This window comes from Squalius cephalus, assembly GCF_949319135.1.
Source record: "Squalius cephalus genome assembly, chromosome: 12".
In the NCBI taxonomy this organism is placed as follows: domain Eukaryota; kingdom Metazoa; phylum Chordata; class Actinopteri; order Cypriniformes; family Leuciscidae; genus Squalius; species Squalius cephalus.
In genome coordinates this window covers 10,911,017-10,937,190 of record NC_137133.1, presented here as the reverse complement: position 1 = coordinate 10,937,190, position 26,174 = coordinate 10,911,017, and the positions used below count along the sequence as shown (strand labels likewise).

The 26,174-nt window shown below is 38.2% G+C and overlaps 1 protein-coding gene across 3 annotated transcripts in view; it reads left to right on the top strand.

The window, feature by feature from the left end:
• nudt14 (nudix (nucleoside diphosphate linked moiety X)-type motif 14) overlaps positions 1-26,174 on the top strand; it is a 127,390-nt gene that overhangs the window by 97,441 nt on the left and 3,775 nt on the right. For 2 of the 3 annotated variants that reach the window (XM_079887206.1, XM_079887205.1), the window contains exons 2-4: positions 12,600-12,643; positions 17,491-17,555; positions 20,880-21,177. In XM_079887206.1, the coding sequence (XP_079743332.1) occupies positions 12,627-12,643; positions 17,491-17,555; positions 20,880-21,177 (380 nt within the window). In that variant the 5' untranslated portion in view covers positions 12,600-12,626. Of the gene's footprint in view, positions 1-10,456; positions 10,701-10,796; positions 10,820-12,599; positions 12,644-17,490; positions 17,556-20,879; positions 21,178-26,174 lie in introns of those variants that run through there. The other variant, XM_079887207.1, reaches the window with a different exon arrangement.

Genomic DNA, 26,174 nt, shown 5'->3' with positions numbered 1-26,174 from the left:
AGGGATCTTTACTGTGCTACTTAATCTGTATCTGATTTAGAACAAGCAGAAATCTGTGAGAAATATAATGACCCAAAGACAAAAGAACTGATAAAAATAAGCTGTTATGTAGAAGCAATAGTCTTGTGGGCAGCGCTGTGTCATATGCCATAGCTGTGCACAAGGCAACCCGCGTTTGAGTCTCGGCTCGAGGTTCAGGCTTATTTGTTCATTAATGACGTTATCAGCGACTAGTCGACGATGACTTGACTTTCATCACATAAATGTCGACTTAAAAATCTGAAGACGTCCAACCTCTAGTCAGTACTTAGGCTGTCACGAGTATGAAATTTGAGTGGCGATTAATTGTCTAAGAAATTGTTTAAGTTTTAGGGCATGGATGATTATGACTATTGTCTGTTTTTGGACTTTGTCATACATTTTTTGTGTGCTTCTTTCATTGTTGGAAATTCTCGTGATTAATTGAATCTTTTGTAAGTTGTCACTTTGCAGTGTATGATTAATAGTTAAAGGGTTAGTTCACTGCCAAATTCTTCATAATTTACTCGTTCCAAATCCGTAAGACTCTCGTTCATCTTCGGAAAACACAAATGAAGATATTTTTGATTAAATCTGAGAGATTTCCGTCCCTCTGTTGACAGTCTACGCAAATACCAATTTGATGCTTTAAAAAGTTCATAAAGAGATCGTAAAACTAATCCACATTAGGGCTGTCACTTTTTATTCGATATTCGAATATGCATTCGAACATGACGTGAAATATCCGTAATCGAACTATAAATAAACTATCCGGTTTTTAAAGTGCCATGTGTAGCGCATTTTTTACAGTCAATGATTAGACCGTTTGTTTTTTATTTTATTGTTTGCCATCTCATCCAGTAGCAGGCGCTCTAAACGTATTGTAGCGTAGGCCCATGACCAAATCAAACGAATAATAGCCAACAGCCACCCTGTTTTGAAAATGGAAGATAACGCACAGAACGCCTGAGCGGACAATTACGACCCCAACTCATCTAAAAAGAGTGTCTGGAAATATTTCGGGTTCTACACCGCAGATGGTAAAGTAACCGTTAAAGATAAGGTAGTTTGCCGAATTTGCAAAAAAAAAGTTTACTTGCGCATCCTCGACATCCAATCTTCGCGCTCACCTGTCTAGTCGAGTTACCGTCCAAATGAGGCATCGGAGTCAGAGACACAGCAGACGGCCAGAGCATCACCAGGCGTCTAACATCGTATGACTGCATACTTTCCTGCACAACCGGTCGGCACCTTTTTTTCCATGTAGCCTAATTTTGTGATTGGCTATGCATAGTGGCACTTCATATAGATTAAGTTGATAACCTGCTGTTTCAAACATTAATTCAAACATTTTTTTTTCAGACAGGCTATGGCCTGAGTCCTGTTTATGACTGTCAGGCTGTTAATAAATTTGTGATTGAATCTCCGTTACGTTTTTTTTTTTTTTCCGTAGATATTCGAATATATTCGAATACATTGCTTGATATTTGATATCCGTTCGAATTTGAATTTTCTCAAAAGTGACAGCCCTAATCCATATGAATTGAGTGGTTTTAGTCTAAATTTTGTGAAGAGACATGATCACTTTATATGATGAACAAATTGAATTTAGATTTTTTTTTTCACATATAAACATGGACCAGCTAGCATAAGCAGAAGCTTAGCCATACTTGCTTGACGCACGAGAACAAACCTCATAGGTTCTTGTGGAAGTTCAAACATGCCGCGTAACACGAATGAACCTCATTGGTTCTTGTACATCAAGCAAGCATGCTTGAGCTTCTGTTTACCATAACTGATGTGTGCATTGATTAATGTTTATATGTGAATAAAAGCTTCAATTAAATCTGCTGCACTTTTCTACATCAAAGAGCTTTTTTATAAATATGACTGTTGGCTTCGGTACCAAGTTGTTAATGAAATTTTTAATTGTGACGCTTTGAGTGCTGTTGAGCTGAATCGTAAACACATCTGATTGGCCATTGTGTTCACACACTCATCGGATATGTCTGTGATTGGTAACAATGATCAACGCACAGGAGTGTTTAAAAACAAGCAGAAGTCTATCAGCAGACCGCACATTTTAAAAATGAGGCCCCAGGATACTAGAAAATGTGATGGAGGAATGCACAATGCATGCAGGGGGTGTAGCATGTGTCCTTATAGGCAAACAACGGCTCGAGCATCACACGTGCTTCAGCGTGTGTGTGGTTGTGTGAGGTAAATGAAACTGCGCATCGTCTGCTCCATTCATTCACACAGAGCATGTAGAATTCGTATTAAATCGTTTTTTTTTGCAGTTTAATATTCACACACTTGTCTATATCACGATTTGATTTCAAGTGTACTGAACTGCTATATTGCGAAAATCATAGCCGCTAAAATTACTAGCCTACATGGAGCTCGCATGTCCACGTTTTTTTTTTCTTCTTTGGAATATATTTTTGTCATCCCCCTAACCTGAAAGAAAAAAGTTTCCAACTTTGAAAATTCTCTGAAATGAGTTTTTCACAATTCACAACTTTCAAAATTGTTTTATGCAGTTTTTGACTTCTAAAAGTCTTTTGGGAAGATGTTTTATCACCCAAACAATACATTTGTTGTTAAACAACAGTACAGTCCATTGAACACACTCTACTTCTATCCCTTACAGCCTCGTTTTCATTTCTGTCTAAAACTACACATGTCGCTGCCCTGGCAAAGGTTTATTAATCTCAAATGGATTGACTAAAAAAAGTACATCTGAATCAGGGCTGGGCGATATGGCCAAAAAAAAAAATCACGATAATTTTTTTTATATCAGTCGATATCGATAATTATCACAATAAAACTCAAATCTTTATTTCTTTCAAGTTTAAAGGCAGATTTTTGCTCCTAAGTGAAAGTTGTAGAAACCAGAGCGTTAACTGTGGTTTTAAACTACTCTTTATTGTCAGAACATATCATGACAAACACTTGCCAAACAGGTGAACATTTCACAATCTGAGGTAGAACATTCAAACATTTGTCATTTTTTCTTAACAAAATAAATATATTTATTGGAATTTCTTAGTTTCTGCATGTGCTAATTTTTTTTTTTGGTAAAATGTAATATTCTGACTCTTTGAGTTTTATTAAACTTAACCATTGGTCATCCAGTATCATGCATTTAGATCATGACAACCACAGATGAAAGCAGGCATACCCTGTAGCCTCACTATCATGGCAAAATGTAACTTTATGGTTTCTATGGTATTTGTATGAAAAACAGTAGCCTAAATACATTATTAAATACTGTAATTATATTCCATTAGTCCTTTAAGACTTTGTCTACATTAATAATATAATACAATTCAATATGTATATCCCACATTTCATGGTGCAGTTAATATTACCAGGCTAACGTTACAGTAAATCCATGGTAAATGATGGGAATTTGTAGACGGAAAAGCCTTCTGACTGTATCGTTGTGCACAGTGTTTGTCAGTGTCCTGTTTGTCAGCACTGTTTCATCTGCCTTTAAACTGGTTTAAATCACGGAGACATTGTGTTCTTCGCTGAATTCAAGCGCTTCTCACTGGATCTCGTGACGAGAGCGATCAGAGTAAACGCATCTGCTCTAGTGAGCTCGCGCTGCCGTTTGGACTTTGAGCCGAGCGGATAAATGGTCCGTGTGGCGCGCGGTTCAAATGAGTTTCGTTCTGCTTTTGGCGCATAAACATTATCGAACATTTATCGAACTCTTGATATCGTTTTATCGAGAAAAATGATATCGCGATAATTATCGTTATCGTTTTATCGCCCAGCCCTAATCTGAATCAAGACCCATGACAAGACAAAGCCAACTCTAGAGTCCTACAACACTGGTGCAAATTATTTTACAGTGCACTGTCCCTTACACATGAAATCGGATATGACTGGTTCTTGTATCTCAGGTACAGTAATTATCCAAAGCTCTCCCATTGGACAGCTCCTTAATTAATTAGTAGAGTGGTTGGATAATGAAATTTAGCCTGAGCCAGTTCCCAGTGTTGTTCTCATGCAGAGCTGAGAGTCACTCGGGTCCCGAGAACCAGCAGCTGAGCCAACATGGTCAACTGCTCCAGCTGCCAGGCTACTGCTTTAGCAGCAGGGGTCTTGGCTAGGAAAGGGGGTTATCAAAGGAGAGTGTATTGGGGAGAGGAGGGGTGTTGGATTAAAGCAGGGGTTGGTGGGCAGACAACAGTGTTCACTGGGTGGGGAAGAACAGATGAGGAACAATAGGGGTAGGGACGCTGGAGTGAGCAGAAGGGTGAGGAGGCCATGGGAAACGTGTGGCGGCCATCGCCCCAGCACCAGGCCACTGGGCGCGCTCAATAGACAGGAAATGGGATTTACGTGAGGCAGATGTGCGCAAGAGAGGTAATGAATGCATTAGAGCCCAATGAGCACGAAAAAGGTGAGATCGAGATGTGCGCTTCCCATGAAAGCCGTTAACCCTACCCTCTATGTAGACCACCTCTCTTTAGACAGCTTTACAGAGACACTCTAAAACAATGAGAGCAAAAGGAGATGAAAAGAGAAAGAAAGGCTCTTGAGCCTCGAGTACTCTTTGTCACCAAGGCTGGCCTGTCATCTTGCATTGCGTGGTAAGTGTGTCGCAGTGTAACTTACTACTTATCGACTGTTTCCAAAACCAAAACACAACTGATGAAAGGACTCTTGTCACTTTCCCAAGACTGTGTGGCCCTATATCACCATTGACATCCTTTTTCTTACTGAAGTTAGTTTTGTATGGTGAGAATCTGGAAGCAACTGCACCCAAGAACATTTTCCCACTGCATAGCATAGCCTTAATCTTGTGGCAGGAGGTTTTCAGCCGCCATTCAAGGCATTGTATTTATGTCCTGTATATCATTTTCCTGTGAGATTGTGGATTGTTCGTAGGAACAATGATGTGTGGTTCTTTGAAAAGTTCATAAATCACTCGCATAGTGAAGAATATAATGTACACTGATGTCTCTCTTTACATGATAGAGTTGTTTTTTGATGCTTGTTTTTCCCTAGTGAAAGCAAAGTTACAAGGGTGTATATGATATCTCTCTGAATCTCTTATTTAAAATGCAATTCATACAGACAATGACTTGAATTCACGTCTTTTTTGATAAGCATGTTTATAATTTCGAAATTAAATTAAGTAAAAAATTCCCTGATAATAATCTGTTACTTTTAATTACTTAAAACACTAATGAAATAAGATTAATTTGATATGTTCTACCATATAAACCATATAAAACCTAAGTGAAATCAAAGCACATTTAGATTGTGGTACGTGTATTAAACTAGATTTTGAGTTTTCTTTTTCATGGGCAACAAATCCAAATCGGGTTTTCAATGCACAAATCCAAACTGTGGCGCTTGATAAAGTTAATAAAAACCTGTGATACAAGTCAAGTTTGTTTTACCCTCCATCAACTGGCGGCGTAATCAAGGATCTTTAGTAGGAATTTGCTGTGATGGCTGCAAGAACTTGTAGCCCTAGGCTCACAGGCAAGAGCACTACTTAAGCTCAGCATGGGGCTTGAAGGGGGGCGGGGGTACACGAAGGGGGTAATTTGGGGAGGTAAGCTCACACCTGTGGGATGGAGGGGCAGAAGGAGAGAGGGGTCGATGAGGGGTGGAGGGCGCGGAGAAAGCAGATGGAGACACAGAGGTTGAGCTCCCTCTGTTCTCCCATCTCTTTCATCCCTACCCCTGTGCTCTGAAGCGCAAGAGCAGAAAAAAGAATCGACACAAAGCCTTTTCAATTAGGTTAAAGCTTACACTTACCCTTACACTTTCAAAATGTAAGTAAAAATGATTATGGACGAAGATGATTGTCGCATCTGAGAGGCTGACAGAACTCTTGCAGAAAAGAAACCTTCCATAAAACGTTTATCTCTTGTTTTGTCACTTGTGTGTTTTCTTTACTTGTGTTTATCTATGGTCGTCCCAGCGAGCTTTGAGGGGAATCAGCATGTGTCTGCGTCAGAGGGTTGGATTTGGTTGTTTACACAGAAAGTGTTTTGTTTAGGTGGTTGGTTGGTTCAGTAACATCGGTTGTTTCGGTGTAATGACGTCTTGTTGTTTACCTTTGAGATCTGAAGTATGGTTGAGGACTCAATTAACCTTTGTACCCTTTGCGGGGTGACAGTGCATAATTGCATAAAATACAACTCTCATTTTGAGATTCATATTGGGCTGATGGTAAGGTTTTTAAACTAGAAGAAAATTAATGGGTAGGTACAGTAAACAAGCATGTGATTTCAAAATAATGAATCCTTTTGCTCATTATCCCTTGTATTTCACACTAACACACCCTACCAGATCCAGATTCCAGACGGCATCTTTCTTACTATGAATATCAGCAAGGCTTGGCACATGATAGCCTGGTGGGAATAATGTGTGATAAGGGCTTTAAATCTTAGGAAGTTGAACAGCACATGGTGCGAATTAAAGGCCTTGATTGTAAATGGCAGCGTGACGGCAATTGAATTCTCAGCAGCTGTCGGGGTCACAGCATTATATACTGCAAGCTGATGATAATTAGACTTTAAGCATGCAAAAGAACAAGGCCTGTCGCTCCGTCCCTATTCACTCATACGCTTTTATTGCGAGTAGGATGGAGGGGGCACAATAATTTCAAGTCTTGTGTCTCCTTCCACTCCCTGTAATCTGTGTTGTAATCCATGTCGCTTGTGATTCCCAGGGTCCCAAAAGGCTTTTCTTGTTGACCTAGAGAGTGGCCCTGATAATGAGGGACCCCCACCATCTGTGTGCAAGGCCAGGGACCCTGAACACTCTCGGCCACACAGAATAGTCCTTTAGGGGGCAAAACAATAAAAGGAACTAGGACCTCACCAGGGGTTTTGGAGGCAATATAACCTGGGCTTCAATTGGTTTGTTTCAGAATGATGGATCATATAAAAAATTTAGTGAACACTTGTTAAGTAATTTTATAGGTCATTTTTAAGGGTGATTTATCATGATTTATTCACCCTCATGTTGTTCCAAATGACTTTCCTTCTTCTGTGGAACATAAAAGAAGATATTTTGAAGAAATATAGAAGTTTTTGTCCATGGAATGAAAGTCAATAAGATTGAATAAGGTCAACCTCATTGGACCCCATTGTCTTTTTTGTATGCCTTTTCTCAACATCATCTTTGATTTTCCACAGAAGTAAGTAAGTAAGTCTTACAGGTTTGGAACAACATAAGGGTGAGTAAATGATGACAGAATGTCCTTTATTAGGTGAACTATCACTTCAATGGCTTATGGCTCGGCACTTAGAACCAGATGACTGTTCAAATTCTGTCCAGAACCAAGACAGATGTTGACTTAACTTTGTAAATTATAATGTACTTAGTCATACTACAAGATGCTTTACCATGAAAACCAAGTGGTGCTGCCAAACGTGTACCACATGTCTCTTGTCAAGTGAAGCCTATAGCCCTCCATTAAACCTGAATTTCTTGTACGTTCCAGTCATGTATTCAACTAGTACAGTCATTTGACCTTATGAGTTCAACAGCATACATTGTGAGCTAAGAATGCATGTTTGTTAATTTTAATTTTGTAATTGTTCAATAATACCTTTATTAAAGTCTCATCTGTTAATGCTTATTCATTTGTTTTTACTGTTGAAAGTTCTGTGTGATCACGTGCACAGTAATAAGAGATGAATGAGACTTGGTGAAGAATCATCTTATGTTTTAAAAAATGTAATTATCAGTATATTATCTAAAGTTTAAATACAACTGCCTTTAATGTGTTCATAAATCATAAGTTTAAAACAGTAGCACAGTTTAAGGGCTTTCTGTGGTTCTACAGGATTCAGACCTGCAGAGCAACATCTCTGTTTTCACTTTGTCAGTTTAGATAAGATGCTTTGCAGAACATCAGAAAGCAACATCAATAATTTATAGTCACTGCTTGAAATACAATAAATGAATCAGTCATTACAAAATAGTGCACTTTTACAGTAAATGCATTTTCTTGGAAACAAGGCCATTTATAGTATCACTTATACAGTGTGCTGGCATGAATGGATTTTGTAGATTCTTAGACTTCGGTCAATTTTTTTAAAAAGTGGACGTTTGTATTGGAATTGGTAAACTTTTTTTATCGGTTAGTCTGTATCAGATGTCATCTTACATTTTCTAGCCTATTATACACAAATCTACACAACCTACATCAATCAGGTTACTTTACCAGGATGCATGGCTACTAGGTTTAAGGTTAACCTGTTAGAGGAGTTTTTCTGCCTTTTTATGTGCTAATAGTAGTAAGAAACATCTTCTGTAAGTCACAATAATGTGAACATGATGTTATAGAATGTTCTTAGCAACTGATACTGGGGCTAGTTTGACAATATCAATTAATGGTTTTCAATATTCATTTTGTCAAACCGATATTGATTCTTAAATTCTAAAATCAATCTTTTAGTCTATGCTGTTTTTTGGTAATGCGTGAACAAAACTAAATGTTAGTATTAGAAAAAGACTGAAATCGTTGCACAATTATTTTATTTTTTTCAGGATTCCATGGCAGTGATTACGTAGATGCAATAGACCTGGTGTCTATGGTACGTGAATGTGCATACTTGTTGGTTGAGCAACAATTCCTCAATTCCTGTTGAACAAATCCTTCATCTTAAAGCCCTTAATCTATGCTCCTACAACTTTTTCTATGTTGTAATAGCTTATGCTCAATTTGCAGCACTTTCACTTTGTGGGCTTGTCTTTGCAGTGCATAAACTTGCATAGCCTCTCCCTTTCAGTGCTCTCGCTTGTAGTGATGGTTGGGTTAATACTGGTGTTCAGACTTAGACTAAGTGTTTGCGTTCATGGAATGCAAATGTTCAATCTTTTCAAAAAACTGCGGGTCTCTTTGTTTTAGATACTGTAGTTTGCATCAACCCGCTATGAACCCTAAAAAATAATCGCTCTGATGATAGTAGCGTAAAGACTTTTATTTGACAATCTAAAGCTGAGCATGTTACATCCCCCTCCACACATTAACATACCCACTTTTGCCTCCACAAGTATGCACTCAAGTATACACTTGCCATGAAAAGGCACTTTTATCCCCACTTGTCTAGCACTGCAGGAAATTTTTGGTAGAATTTTGCACCTACACAAAAATGTTTGGATCACTGTGACATGATTAAGGATGTGGCACACACCTCTTTCCTGGCCCTGGTATTTTTATAACACTTCTTGTGAGGTAAACAGCATCTCTTCTGCAGTGTAAAAGGTACAAAAAGACCAAAGTTTTCAAATGTGGTTTTAATATTGAGTAAAACATTAGTATCCCTTTTTTTCTTTGCTGAAAAGTCTTGTTTTCAATAAATAAAAATCATAAAAATATAAAAATTCAGAGAAATTTGAATTGTGAATATACAGTTTGCTGGTTACAGTCTGCTCCAAAGTATTTAATGGGCTAGATATCTCGCTTGCAGGACATAATATCGTTCTTTCGAGATGATTCTTTTCAATGAACTAATCAAACCAGTTCATAGATCTGTCTAAATGGTTAGGTTCACATTGTCAGTTATTGCGATTGACACCCATATTTATTTACAGATGTGAGTCTCAAAATATCCCATTCAAACAGCAACTTACAGTAGCATCTCAAATACTGTATAAATCTGTATAGCCGTTCACAATGATCAATACGTTATGACAACGTGTTTTTACATTGCTTTAACTCATCAAAATAAGTTAAGCAATTTTCTACTTTTTTCTACTTTTTTTTTTTTAAAGTTATACAAGATTCAAATCATTTTAAGTCAGTTTAATGTAATTTAAGTTGAAATGACTGAAACAGTACAAAAGTTGATTGTACTTAAAAATTTAAGGCAGCAGTTTTTTTATTTTATTTATTTTTATTTTTATTTTACAGTGCAACAGGAGTCAAGCCTGTATTATTTTACCATTAACCTTAGCGACAGAGACCAAAGTAATATCAGGAGTTTTTATATCTGGAGCATTTGAGTTGCCCGTAGAACACAAAACTGACGGGAATAGCTCTGGTGGAGAGCCGTAACTATCTAAAATCTTCAGATGTCAAGGAACAGAAAGCAAAAAAAATAAAATAACTGAAAGCAACACATGGTAGAGACACGCATTTTTGCAACGCAGAGCGGCTCTCTTTCACTTAATGACATGACAGACAACAAGTTATCCAGTCCGGTTCCATTCACACTGCGCGGGTTTTCAGAGAATGCGGTTGTGAGTCCTGAAAATTTACAGGTTTGAGCTTGGTTATAGAACGTAACTGTATTCTGCTGCTGTGCGAATGTGGCCAATGATTCATTAGCAAATTTGAATTACTTTTAAATTATTATTCAAAATTTGAATCTTCAACGTAATCACAAATGAAAATCCATTAGTCAAATAGATTTGATATTTTCTAAACATTGATGTTTCTTTCATGTAGCAAAACAGCTGACGCTTGAGTAATGAAGATTACAAGAAACCCTTTCAAGCATTTAACTAGTTGCTCTTGGATTAATGGAGCAACTCTGACACCATACAGAGCTACGAGACTGAAGTTTGTTCCGCTTTCTCAGTCTTCCCTCCAAAACAGCCACATTTTGGAGCCAAAGGATACAGGTCATTAGCACGAAAAGCGGCATTGCCCAAAGCAAACATGACCCCGTCGGATCCACTGACCATGCTTGGTATGCAGGTTCACTTTCCACACTCTCGTTTTACACTGGTGCCTCAGGTTAACCGATGACTGTTTCCATTAATGGAGCTTTGCTTCTTATTAACAGATCAGACCAGCAACCATGATTAGGTATGTCACACTTAAGCTGTTCAACTGGAAAAAGGTGCTTTATTTTGTTTAAATAGTGCATTGTTCATTGACAGGTGTAATGAAGCCTTTGATTATTTCTGCCTTTGCGCTTGCAAACATACATCCAGTTTATCTGCTAACCAGGTGGATAGCATTTTAGATATTGAATAAGGAGCATATTAAAAATGGTCAACGCCCATTTAAAAGTTTTCTGTGACAGTGGCTTTGAGGGTTTAGCCTAACTAGTCCACAGATGAAATTCTGCAAGAAAGCCAGTAAATTACAACAAAATTCTATTTTTTTTGTTTGTTTTTGTTTTTTTGTATAATCATTTAACGTATAATAATATTTATTTATGTACATGAATCCACATGAGATGTATCATGATACTGCCTGGTATTGTGTTCCTTTAGCTTTAGCCCTGCAAGATACTGCTTATGCTGAGCTATGCTTATTTTTCAAAGTTTAGAGTGATGTACTAATTCACTCTTTTGTGGTGAATGAATAGTTACTGTGGGTGTAAGCATAAAGAGCGCCCATGAAAAGAAAATTACTCATTTCCAAACCCTTATTATTATTAAGGCTATAGGCTACTTGTTCACAATTATGACACATGATCTTGATCTGGTATGTGTTAAGACAAATACTGGGTGCAAAGTCTTGGACATAAGCGTATTCTGAATATAGTTGAAATTGTTCTATTTTAAAAAATATGATATTGGATCTTCAGAGAACATACTTCTGTGATGCCAAGCATTTTGCATACCATTACATTGCCTTTGATATACAGCTCAGTTGCTTGAATTGAGTGTTCACTGTGTGTTGAGTTTCCATCCCAAACTACAAGTTGAACTCATGATATAAAGAAAGGACTATACGTTTTACACAAGTGTATGTAGAATAAGCATGCTGAGGTGATGCTCCATCAAGTACAAGCGCACACACTGGGCCGATCCCCTATCATCTTGACAGACACCAACAACCTTTTCAAGAAGCATGTCTGATCTTGTGAGATTCATGTCTGACAGAATCCCTGTCTTCAGGCATTGCAGTGATCAAAAGTGCTAGTGTTTTATATAAAAGGGTGAGTGAGACACTTAGTACTGTACATGCACTGTACACAAAACATAAGCCTGGGCTGTTACTACTAACATTTTAAGAGCTCCACACCCTCTCCCATTATTGCTGTAGTTTTGACTCGAATACACAAATATTCTTGTCTTGCTTAAATCCAAAAGTTGCCATTTAATAGTTTAATTAAGATTAAATGCCAAGTTTTGATTATACATATGAAATTTAATATGAACACGCTCTTTATTATAGATATCCACCATATGCAATTATTGTTATTGAACAGCTAGCCTATAACTTAATATCTTGGGATCTGTGGCTAATTGCATTTTATATAATTTTGGGATTGATAGGATGTCTGGTTGCCTAGCAACTACAGTAGGAGTTAAATTTGCAAATAAGCCCGGTTTACACATTTTAGGTGAGAAATTAAAATTTAATTTGACAATCCCTCTCCTCATGGAAAACAAATTTTCCTTAAGGAACCTGAAGTTACGGCATGAAAAAATGTTCAGTATTTAACATTATAAATACAACTGTCAAAAATATTCTTCTCATGAACCACTTTCTGTGCGTGCCATCTCTGGACGTGGATTTTTATATGTTTGCAAAATATGAATAGATTTGTTGGACTGTCTCAAATCTTTCTTTTTTTTTTTATATGATAATTATTTTAGATTTATATGATATTTTAATTGTTTTTTCACAGAATGGAACAAAGAAGTCCTGGGACTTTATGCAAACCCATGATAGGTGAGTATGTGTCTTTCTTTCTCTCTTTTTTGATCCTTTTTTTTTTTTTTTTTTTTTTTTTACAATAATAACACTGAAGTAAGCCCTCTCTGAATTATTTGATTTTGGTTTATTCGGTTTCTGTTTTTAAATGTATTTCTTTCTCTTTGGAGTTCTGACTGCCTTCTAAATTGATACATTTTGCTTTTAGTGCTTTAGTGAGAAATGGAGATTTGGATTTCCTGTTAACCTGTTTAACGATATTCTTCGAGAGATGTCCCTTGCATTGAGTTGCATGGAGTGTAAATCATTGAACATAATACTTCAAGGCGACTATAAACCTGGGAGGATTAGAGGCTTTTGGAGCTGGAATGTCTCACCACGGTGCAACAATAGGAAGTTCTCCCCTGCCCCAAAAGTCTTTGTGTGCACATCTTGATCTCTCTTCAATTCTGTCTTTTACACGCTCACATCTCCATTGAGCTTTGTCGTGATAAATCTGTCCCTTTCTTTCTTTTTTTAGACACAGTCCTCTTTTTAGTAGTTTCAGGTAGACCTTGCAGCCCTCCACCTGTCTTCAGTGCAGTTACTGATCCTTGACCAGGCTTGAAGTGTCCAAGAAAGAGGCAGAAGCAGTAAAACTTCCATTCTGTTTTCCACACAACCCCTTCTCACCGACCCAAAGCAGTCTTTGGGTCATTACACACCTAAGAGCAGCCTCTTTGTACCTCTCCAGTTGTCAACTGCTGCCCTGAGATCATGGTGACCTTTCATATAGGGTTCATTAAAGCTATCAGTGAGGATTGAGAACCTCTGTGGACCGTGTGTCAATATTGCAGGACACTTTTATTTTTCGTGGAGCTGTCTGGATATTGAATCATTCTCAGCAAATAGACCTGGTGGAACAAAGTGGTTGCAAACTCTCTGGCCAATAATATAGCAAGAGTTACAGCATGTTCTTATATTAGGTTTCTTCAGAAGGCCTCTGTTCTTCAATGAGGAGCGTCTGGACCATGTCTGTGAGAAAAATGGTCCACAAAACCCAAGTTTCTGTGGGGTTATAACACCTCATCCTAAACATCCATTCAGGCGTGTAGTTTTTCTAATCTCAATAAAGTCAAAGTGCTGCAAGGTGAGAAAATTACAGCCAATCAGAACATGGAGCTATGTGGATCTGGATTTTGGACCAATCTTATTTCACTGTGGGTTGGGCAACCCAGCACAATTCAAGCGACAACGGGAAGAATAAAAATTTACTTTAAAAAGATTGTCACTTTGTGTCAAACCTGTTCTGGAAAAGACTGGAGTGGAGCTGAAGAAGAAAAGACTCATTCACCACAGAAAATGATGAGGTTCTGTTGTAAATTCCTTGATTATGAGAAGGTGCTTCTTATTGTAAAAGGTGAATAATTATTCGAAGTGTTTATGTGGTCTTATTTTGTACTCCATGTTACTCACATACTCGATCATTCAACAGTTTGGGATCAGTAAGAACTTTTGAAGATATTGACACTTATATTTAGCAAGGATTCATTAAGTTGATCAAAAGTGACAGTAAAGACATTTATAATGTTTCTGTTTTAAATTAATGCCGTTCCTTTGAACTTTCTATTCTTGTAGGAATCTTGAAAAAAATGTATTAAAGTTTTCACAAAAATAATAAGCATACAACTGTTTTCAACATTGATGATAATAAGAAATGTTGTTTCCTGAGCTGTAAATCAGCATATTACAATGATTTATCAAGGATCTTGTGACACTGAAGACTGGAGTAATGATGCGGAATTTTCAGCTTTGCCCTGACAGGAATAAACTACATTTTAAATAAATATGTTATTTTAAATTGTAATACAATATTACAGTATTTCTGTATTTTTTATGAAATAAATCCAGCCTTTGGTGAGATAAGAGACTTCTTTCAAAAAAAAAGTTACCCCAAACTTTTGAACGGTTGTGTATGTGCACTTGTTAAAATATTTGACATTACCATTTGACTGTGACGTTGTTTTGTTGCGCTGTTTAGTGGATTGATGAATGAGGTGATCTGCAGATGAAAGGTAAAGCCATTAAGAGGAGCATCTGTTCAGGTCATTAATGCCACTGCTACAGTCTCTTGTGATCTCTGCTGGTCTTTGAGAGGTAAGGAGTTGGTAGCCGTTGTCCTTTGTGAGGATTTTCAGGGGCGTTGATGAGTGTGTATATTGATCTTTCATCTACAGTTTTGGATTTGCATCAGTGTGTGATGTGAGTGATTAGTAATGCTGCACCAGGGCTCCTTCTCTTCCTGCTGCTCCCGTTGCATTGCATCCCATATCAAGAACCATACAGCCCTAATGGACAGCAGGCTTAATGGCGTGTGACATGTCCTGCGTGACTTCGACGGTACTTTCATGGTGGAGAGGTGAAGCAGCGAGGAGCACGTCATTCAGACATGCCTCGGCTCGCTGGGGCACTGACCCATCAGCCGCAGTTTTCAAGGGTTGACCCAGACTGCACTCTTCATTCCTGATAGTCTGTACTCCTCAGCTCATCATCAGTGAAGAAAAAAGGAGGAACCTAACTGACATCAGGTGTGTGCCTCAAAAGCTACTTCCTCCTGATGGAATAGATGAAAGTATAAAAGCAGAAGGCGCTCTTATAGGGCTAGTTCATCCAAAAATGTCAATTCTGTCATTATTTACTCACCCTCATGTCGTTCCAAACCCGTAATACTTTGTTCGTCTTCGGAACACAACTGAAGATATTTTTGATGAAATCTGAGAGCTTTCTGCCCCTCCATTGACCGCAACGTCATTGCAACTTTCAAGGCCCAGAAAGGTAGTAAAGACATTGTTAAAATAGTCCATGTGACTACAGTGGTACAACCTTAATATTATGAAGCGACGAGAATGCTTTTTGTGTGCAAAAAAACCCCTAAAATAACGACTTTATTCAACAATCTCTTCTCTTCCACGTCATTCTCCTAAGCTGTTGACGTACTGTAGTGTAAACAGTGCAATGCTTCTGGGTTCTACGTCAGAACGTCGTCTCACTATTAATGAGCTGATGTTCTGACGTAGAACCCAGAAGCGTTGCACTGTTCACACTACGTCAACAGATTAGAACAAACAAATTTCTCTGGCATCATTTTTGGTGTCAGTGAAGTGCGTCCACACGGCTGACATGCTCTAAATAGTAACAGGTTTGTTTTTATTTTTTTCTTCTTTTTTTTCTATTTTGCCAGAATATTTCTAGTTTGCCAAAATTTTGGTGCATCACTAAAATGATTCATGTTTTTACATACTGTAAGCAGCAAAAAAATGAGCATGAACAATGAAATATCCATAATCGATAATTAAAAAGATATATTTTTATATTTATTTATTTATTTATTTATTTATTTATTTATATATATATATATATATATATATATATAATTTGATAACCAAAACGGTACTGCTATTGTGCTCCTTTTAATTTTGTGTGTGGCCATGTTATAAAAATTGTTTGAGTAGGGAACAAATACTGGTAGGTAAGGTTCAGGAGTGTGTGTGTGTGTGTGTGTAGGTTTACATTCAGGCTGTGTGGGTAATATCTGGCAAGCATTCACCATGGGAAAGGCTGGGCAGGGCTTCCTGTCTCTACGGACATATCCGCTTTCTCTACTCAAAGAGCCGTCTCGCTCTCCTTTTCCATCAAAAAAATCACGTTAATACAACATATTATTATAGCAGATAAGGAGCTGATCTGTAAAAATTGGCAAATCTTGCACTCTGAAAGTGTGGTCACATTTATCGTTGTTTGACGAATTTCCCAGTCATTTCAGTAGGAATCCAAGTGTTTATGAAATACGCATAAATGTGAAAAAGTTGGCCACACATTTGCCACATTGACCAACAAAAAAACTTGTTTTGTTTCCCGCAAGATTTTCAGACATTTCTTTTAATGTCCCCGTTTACACCTGCTATTAACATCAGTCTTTAGAAGTTAAATTAATACAGCTGTTTGACTAAATACATTTTCAGTCTAAAGCAATGGTTTGTCTGGTCCAGCTAAGGGTGTGCCAGCATGGCATTTGTGAAGTTGATCTAGATAATATGATGCATGTATATGCGTTAATGGTCTCAATGTTGTGTGTATGGTCCAAAAGACACACAAGTTGTGTTTAATAATTAAATATTTGATTATGCATAAGGCAGATGAAGGCATGCTCAACTACGTTAATAACGCTGTAGCTCAATTATAACAGCACATGTAAACACATACTTGGGTGTGTTTGGGAGCAACAGTGTGTACATATTGTTTGATGTATTTGGTAATGAAATATTTTTCGCTTGGATCTCCGGAGTCAGTTTTTTTTGTCAGGTATGTGTTGTCCTGGTTGGAGAGTTGGGGAAGGATGTTGCTTGTATAAGTGTGAAAGTGCTGTACAGAGACACTCTGTCCTCTGACCTCCTGCCACGCTGAGCTATTAGCTAGTCTACTGAGGCCTGGCTATCCCAGTATGCTTCAGTGGATAAATCCTATTATACAGAGATCCTTAAGACGCAGGGATTTATTCTCTTCTTCTTAGGGCATTATGTTCAGTCTCAAACCGAGATAAAGTGAAAAGCCAAGACCACATCCAAGGTGTTAATCCTGGGTGATTTGTTGGGGCTTGATGGAGCAAGGGTGTCCATGTGCCTCTCTCTTTCACACACATGCTCATGTTCACTTACTCTATCACTACTCTAAGCCTACCCAAGTTTTGTTGTTGCTCTTGCAGGACTGGATGCATTAACGAGAAGGGTAGATATCCATTGTTGAGTACTGCTCCATGTGGAACCGCTTCTCCAAGTGACAACTTGGCTTCTAAATTCATTCCTCTTCCTTTTCTTTTCTCTCTCCAGTGTCTCTGTGCTGATTTTCAACACCACCTCACACTGTTTTATCCTGGTCAAGCAGTTCCGCCCAGGTAACGTCCTGCAGTTTTCCATGCTTGAATCTTTGATTTTGACTGATTTTAGATCTTGTTTTCTTCACACCTATTTAACGAATGTTGGATTTTTCTACGTCCATGAGATCTTAGGAAGGCTGTAAGGTATTTTTCAATTACTGTAGATATCAGGGTTGTGCAAAATTCTGAAATTCTGAAATAGCTCCCTTTCAGAATCCTGAAAGGGATCCTGATCCTGATCCTGGAACAACATTCCAATTAACCAAACAAATTTGAGGGACAAGTTTACAGTTTATGTGAAGTTTAGGCTTACAAGAAGGGTTAGGTGCTTCTACATCAGTGTTATTCACCTATCATTTCCCTCTGATTTTATGGGTAAGGTTAGATTTACCTTTATCACATTTTTATCATTAAAGTGCACATTGCAGTTAGTCTTTGAATTTCAGGTCATTTTAATTCTGCTTCATTGAATTCAGGAATTGATTTGTAATTTAAAAACAATTCTCAATTCAATTCTTAATGTTGCTCAACCCTGTTAGATATATTCTTGGAGCCCCCCAAAAACATCAAATTTGAGTAAAGCATCTATGTGAGGCTTGTCACACCTAAACTAATGTTTCTTGTTGTTTTGCATCTATCTGAGCTCTCCTACTAACCTAAGGTCCCCCTCATCCTACACAACCTAGGTGCCTGTGTGGGCCAGATACATTCAAAACTTCCCTAAAACCAATTCTTTAATAATAAACTTTGATTTTGTAGCATGATTTCACAGCAGAACAACACCTCGACATACTGCATGCAAATGCTCTCACACATAGGCCTACTTAATTTAGACTGTATCTCATTACAGTGTCGTACTACACCCAGATCTCTACCTGAAAGAGACGAAGAAATGTTTTGTAAAAGTTAACCTTTTAAAAAAACATCTGATATGCAACAGATATCAGGTGCCATTTTATAACTGCTGTTAGAGAGAAATGTTTGCTTGAAAATAACATGGATGATAGACTAGGAAAAAATAAGATTTTTTTCTTCTAAGACCGTTTAGAACCTTCCCACATCTCTCTGAAATGTGTAGCACACAAAGGAATAAGCCACATATAAACCTATTGCAGTGTTCTCATAATGGGACATTTTTCATGTCGATGGTGGTCGTGCAAACAGAGCATTTTTCAGTGCTCTCAATGAAGCTTTGGCCCTGCGCTACACTGTTACACTATTGTTCTATACATGCTCGCCAGGGACGGCGCCCTGCTTCTCAGAATGGAAGGAAAGCCTTGCATTGAAAGAGAGACGTCTTTCTACAGTTTTTTTTTTCTTTTCTGTAAGTCTTCAAACAATGCTTCAAATGAAAAGGCAGGCCTTGTGCAGGGAAACATAAGAACAAGTCTTCTCAAGGATGGCTGTTCTTGAATTGAGCTCTCAGTCAGTCCCATATGTACAGTACATTCGTCTGAAGGGCGTTAGTAGTTAAAGATCTGGGTAAAGATATCTGTAAGGTTGTAGGTTCAAACCCATGCGTGGTGAACCATGAGTTGGGCACAGTTGTTAAGTAAAACTAAAACCATATAAAAAGTTCATTACTTGAAAAAAGACAAACATTAACTGAAATAAAATAAAATATAAAAATCTTAAGCTTTCAGCTAGTTGCAAAAGCAACTTCTCATTTTGTTTAACTTGTTGAAGAACAAACTAAATAAACTAAAAACTAAAACTTAATAAAAACTACAGTATATAGATATTTAAAAAATTTTAAATAAAATTTACAAGAAGCACAACAAAATTGCATTTTTTTTTTTTTTTTTAAATTAAGTTAAAGACAGAAAATATATAAAAATATCTCATTTTAAATATGATAGTAGTTTATCATTGATACTAAAATAAACTGGTTGGCCAAACATCTCTATTATTACTAGGTCAGTAAGTCTGTTAAAAGATCATATAATTTCCATAGATATAATTTCCATATTTTGACAAATTAGGTTGTTGTCTGAGGGCACGTTTACATGACAATTATGTACTAAAAGCGGAAACGTTTTCCTTTGTGTTTTTTTGTGTACAGACAATAATGTTGTCAAAACGATCCCCGTTCACATGGATCCGCAAAAACGATTAAAAACGCTGTATCATTTATGCCAGGCCAGTAGTTGGCGATGTCACTTTGTAAAGAAACATTACACGCCTATAGACTTAACGTGTAATATGCATGCGCATGATGCCACCATTTTCACAAGTTCATGTTTGAAACCAGATTTCAAAATTTTGCAATTTCAGGCCCCCAAAACACCGTTGTCGTGTAAATGAACGGCCAAAACTCATAAAAAGTTTGATGTTTTTTTGACTCACCAAAAAACACAATGTTTTAAATAAATAAATAATGATTCCATGCATTTATGATTTTAGTATGTTATGTTATTATAATTAGGTGACAGTTACACCAAAAAACATTCTTAGTCATCGAATTTAAACTTGTCTTAAAGTTTTCAAAACCGTATGAAACCAATGTGAATACAATGTTGTTTTTTAAGATTCTTGTTCTTACCAAGCGTGCCGCACAAGCCCTGAAAAGTGAAGCCAAAACGTCTCGATCGCCCCCCGGTGGCTGGTCCTAGTATAGGTCATAAGACCCGCCTCCCCATGTTATTCAACGGGACGTGAGACCAACTAAACAATTAAATTACACTTCAAATATATTTTTTTCCAAAGGTGGTTTCTTTCATTTGCTGTCGTTTTAATCACGCTGATGTAAGTTCAAGTGTCTGTTTCAAAAATAAGTTGTTTTTTAGTTAGTTACGTGATGCGGTGGTGTAACGTCATGATTGACAGCTGTGATTGACAGGTTCTCGAGCGAAGTAGTCACTGAAGCACCAACGGACATTTTTTTCGGGATCTTCAGGAGACTGAGGATATTGTATTTACTTTATTTTAACAAGCCTCTTGTCGTACTGCAATCAATTTTTAAAAAAGTGTGCAGAATCCACTCTCCCTGAGTGAGTTCTGCGAGAGTGAGGGCGGAGCGTTGATCTCGCGGCTTTACTTCCTGCTCACTACTGCGCAGGTCTGGTCCCGAGATCGCTACTGCGCAGACTCAAGTTCCAATATGTCAGCGCCATATCGGGACTCTGGCGGCTTCAGTTCTTATCAATGGAAGAGAGCGAAGGGGCGTCGTCCATCTTTTTTTACAGTCTATGGTTCTCACACACATACTTGTGCCTACATGCTCTAAAACACTATATTTGAGATCTCATCAGTCAAAGTGGTGTGTACTCAGATGTTTCCTCATCTATCTTTGTGTTTAAAAGCACTCTTGAACAATGAGTGACACGTCTTACTTCTCCACAGCTGTATACATGAGCGAATGGGAGCGGAGCAAACTTAAGCCCCTGCAGCCTGCGGAGGAAGAGTCAGCGGAACCCGCACCAACAGAAGCTAAAGTCCCAGAAGAGAACCAAGCAGGGGACTCAAGCGAAGAGACATCAAGCCACCAACCTCCAGCTTCGGCTGGTGTGACCTACGAGCTTTGCGCAGGCTTGGTGGACAAACCCAACCTTTCTCTAGAGGAGATTGCCAGGCAGGAAGTGCTGGAAGAGTGCGGATATGATGTGCCAGTCACTAAACTGAGAAAGATCACATCATACAGGTGAGAACCCATCTAAAATAAGTAACATTTCTGATATTCTGGCTAATTCGTTCGCGTAATTCACACGTGAAGTTAGAGAGCAATCACTCCAAAGCATTTAGGCCCAATCCTAATTCTATTTTATACCCCTTCGCCTACCCCTTACCCTTGCCCCTTGAAACAGAGTGGCAAGGCGTAGGGGTGAAAATATTCCCCTAAGAAATGGGACACCACTACTACACCGTTACACGTCATTATACGTCGTTGCTAGCGCCTACGTCACAGGAGATGCGCCAATGTTTATCACAAACTTCCAAGATGCCGTCGTCAGCTGTAGTCTTCCGTGAGTTACAGATATTTTTTTGCATTTTTCTTCTGAAGTTCGCAGAAAACAACGGAGATGACGATATCTTCGGCGCCTAATGCTGCGTTCACACCAAACGCGAATAGAGCGTCTGGCGCGAGTGATTTCAATGTTAAGGCGCGTTTAGCGTGGCGCGGTGGAAGCGAATTTGCCTCATTCGCGCGTCCACTTCGCTTCAAACTTTTGCTTTTTACACGCGTCATATTGTTAACGAACTTTAGCGATTTTTTTTTTTGCACCCGTTTCTTTGAAGAACATGACCATAAATATGAACACAATATTGAATGTGACATAAAGAAAATTATTATTGGTAGTCGTGTTGCCTCTGTAGCCGGTGTATGCAGGTACATTTCTCATACCCCTTTGTTTGAAGTGTGATCCCGAAAAATCTTAGTTTCAAGGGCTATCTGGCCCTTCCCCCTACCCCTACCCCTCCCCCTACCCCTACCCCTACCCCTCCCCCTCCAACCAAAAGAGAATCGAGACAACTGTACCCCTTCACGGGAACGCGCAAAACGGAGGGGTAGGGGCAAGGGGTGAATTGGGATTGAGCCTTACTTGTAGGCCCATGTGATGCAGATCAAACTCTATTAGCAGCAACAATGTGATGAGAAATGTCATCACATTAAATTTCAATAGGTTTATTGTTAAAGGTTATTTCTTGTTAAAGGTGTCAGATGTAAAATATTTTGGTGATGTCAATGAGTTTAGAATACTTATTGAGATGATTGATTGATTGATTGATTGATTGATTGTATTGTCTATTTTTATCATGCATGTTGGGTCTTGATTTTCTGTTGGCTGCTGTAACACCTTAATTTCCCCTCGAGGATTAATAAAGGAAGTCTTAAGTCTAAAATATTTTGGTGATGTCAATGAAGCTGCTGCTTGTGCTAATAATGGATGTGGGAAAGTAAATCTGGAAATTTAGCAGCTTTCAAGTGTGAAAGTGGCTAATAATAACACAAGCAGCCTCGTAAGTGATACACTGATAATGAAACAAGTCGTGAGGTTTATTCAGGCTTATTTACTTTTTTTATTAGATGTCTCTCTGGAATACTTCTGATTGGTCAATCACAGCATTCTGCAGTTAGCCTGCTCACCCTATCGATGTTTATTTGTCTTAATATATGTTTATTATATTAATATATGTTTATTTATATATATATATATATATATATATATATATATATATATATATATATATATATATATATATATATATATATATATAATATGACAAATAAACATCGATAGGGTGATCAGGTTATATATATAATCGTCCCGAACCATTACAGTACGGACATCACGGTTCGGTGTGCATTCAGTCTGACGACGAATACAGTCAGTCACAGGCGATCCACATTACAATCCAGAAGGGTGCACGTGCGGTAATGCAATGCTGTTTGCTAACTGCCACAACAGGAAAAAGAACAGAAGAAGGAGAGGCGATCTATGCACCAACCCAAAACAAGAGTTCAGATGGCACGCAAGAGCTTTCTAGTAGCCTATACGCGGAATATCGATACATTTTCCGTATGCACTCTACTAACTTAACGGAAACAAAACTGGGACAGATAAAAGCGCCATCCTACTTCTTTTCTTTATTTTACAAAAGCACAATGTTTTGTTTTTATTGTGAGTTCTACACAAAAAAACAGACCCTTTACAGTTACTCTCATCTGTATTACCATAAATGAAGGAGTATTTTAAGTTGTTTTCACTGCTATAATGAGGCGGTTAGTGGGCAGACGACATAATCCAGGTGTACCAATCACCGGATCTAGGCTACAGGAGTGCAAAAACTAATCTCTGCACAAGTTTTTATTTATTTTTTATTCAATTTATTTTGTACTTCTGTAACACAAGAGATGCTTAAGCAAGAGTGCATTCTGTTTACTGCTTAGTGCTAAATACACTAAAGGAGTCTGTACTGTATCAACTACCTCAGGGGGGACTAAATGCCACAAGGTGGAACAAACTGTAATTTGCATTACTGTCTGTTCAAAATAAATAAAAAGAAACCTAGCATTGGGGATTTGTTGCTTTTTCCTGTTGTACCGAACTCGTATCGAACCGTGACCCCAAAACTGAGGTATGTACCAAACTGTGACTTCTGTGTACCGATACACCCCTAATTATGTATATACACTCACCTAAAGGATTATTAGGAACACCATACTAATACTGTGTTTGACCCCCTTTCGCCTTCAGAACTGCCTTAATTCTACGTGGCATTGATTCAACAAGGTGCTGAAAGCATTCTTTAGAAATGTTGGCCCATATTGATAGGATAGCATCTTGCAGTTGATGGAGATTTGTGGGATGCACATCCAGGGCACGAAGCTCCCGTTCCACCACATCCCAAAGATTGCTCTATTGGGGTTGAGATCTGGTGACTGTGGGGGCCATTTTAGTACAGTGAACTCATTGTCATGTTCAAGAAACCAATTTGAAATGATTCGAGCTTTGTGACATGGTGCATTATCCTGCTGGAAGTAGCCATCAGAGGATGGGTACATGGTGGTCATAAAGGGATGGACATGGTCAGAAACAATGCTCAGGTAGGCAGTGGCATTTAAACGATGCCCAATTGGCACTAAGGGGCCTAAAGTGTGCCAAGAAAACATCCCCCACACCATTACACCACCACCAGCCTGCACAGTGGTAACAAGGCATGATGGATCCATGTTCTCATTCTGTTTACGCCAAATTCTGACTCTACCATCTGAATGTCTCAACAGAAATTGAGACTCATCAGACCAGGCAACATTTTTCCAGTCTTCAACTGTCCAATTTTGGAGAGCTCGTGCAAATTGTAGCCTCTTTTTCCTATTTGTAGTGGAGATGAGTGGTACCCGGTGGGGTCTTCTGCTGTTGTAGCCCATCCGCCTCAAGGTTGTGCGTGTTGTGGCTTCACAAATGCTTTGCTGCATACCTCGGTTGTAACGAGTGGTTATTTCAGTCAAAGTTGCTCTTCTATCAGCTTGATTCAGTCGGCCCATTCTCCTCTGATCTCTAGCATCAACAAGGCATTTTCGCCCACAGGACTGCCGCATACTGGATGTTTTTCCCTTTTCACACCATTCTTTGTAAACCCTAGAAATGGTTGTGCGTGAAAATCTCAGTAACTGAGCAGATTGTGAAATACTCAGACCGGCCCGTCTGGCACCAACAACCATGCCACGCTCAAAATTGCTTAAATCACCTTTCTTTCCCATTCTGACATTCAGTTTGGAGTTCAGGAGATTGTCTTGACCAGGACCACACCCCTAAATGCATTGAAGCAACTGCCATGTGATTGGTTAATTAGATAATTGCATTAATGAGAAATTGAACAGGTGTTCCTAATAATCCTTTAGGTGAGTGTATACACTGTGTATATATACTGTATATGTGTATGTATATACTACTTTAATACTATTAATATCAGTAAGATTTTTATGAGAGAGATTAATACTTTCATTCAGCAAGGACACAATAATTTGATCAAAAGTGACAATAAAGACATTTATAATTTTACAGAAGATTTCTGTTTCAAATGAATGCAGTTGTTTTGAACGTCCTATTCTCAGCATATTAGAATGATGGGATCATGAGACACTAAAGACTGAAGTAATGGCTGCTGAATATTCAGCTTTGTCATCACAGGAATAAATTACATTTTTAAATGTATTAAAAACGAAAAGTTATTTTAAATTGCTATAATATTTTACAATATTACTGTTTTTACTGTATTTTTTTTATCTGATAAATGCAGCCAATGTGGCCCTATTGACACCTGGCAGTAAGATTGGTCGATCGGATATATACCCGTTTACACCTGGTGTATTAACCCATCTCTTTTGTCCACTTTTAACCACTTCTGTCCTGATTTCTTCGAGGGGTCTATGGGTGGGTAAATGTATGGGTTTTTTCAAATCTTTTGATCTAATGAACAAAATAAGCTCACGCAATTTACATATGAACGTGCCCGGAGACGACAGGGAAAAAAAAACACGGAGAGCAGCAGCTTTTGTTGAATCGTTTCTGCTCTGACAGCCGCAAGACCACGCCGAACGCTGTGAGTGTGAAATCAGGAATGGTGAGAGAACATTGAGCTTGGTATGTTTTTGTCTTCAAACCAAACTTGGGTCTTCTGCAAACAAAGTTTAAATCCCTTCTAGCTAGCGTGCTTCCCATAATGTTTAGGCATTAGGTAAGTAGGCAGAGAGTAGGCTTTTTTGTTGCTGTTCGAACGCATTCAACCACATGAGTGTTTACACTACGAAAGCAATACGGTCGAAATGCGTTTTCGACTACCTCTGGAAGTAGTCAACAAACTCAAAACGATTTATACCCCATTTACACCTTTATTTAGCGTCGTCCACTCGTGACCCAATCAACCAAAACGCATCTTAATACCAGGTGTAAACGGGGGCCTGTTGAGCATGAGAGACTTCTTTCAGAAACCTTAAAAAAAAAAAACTTTCTGACCCCAAACTTTTGAATAGTTGTTTATAGAGAGTGTGTGAGAGAGGAATGTATAAATGTCTGCTAATATGCACTTTGGCATGACTGACATACATTTTTATCTTGTTTCCCAATTTAATATTTAACCTTCATCTTGATCATTGGCTGGTAAACCCCCAGAGGAAAGAACCTCAGATAAAGT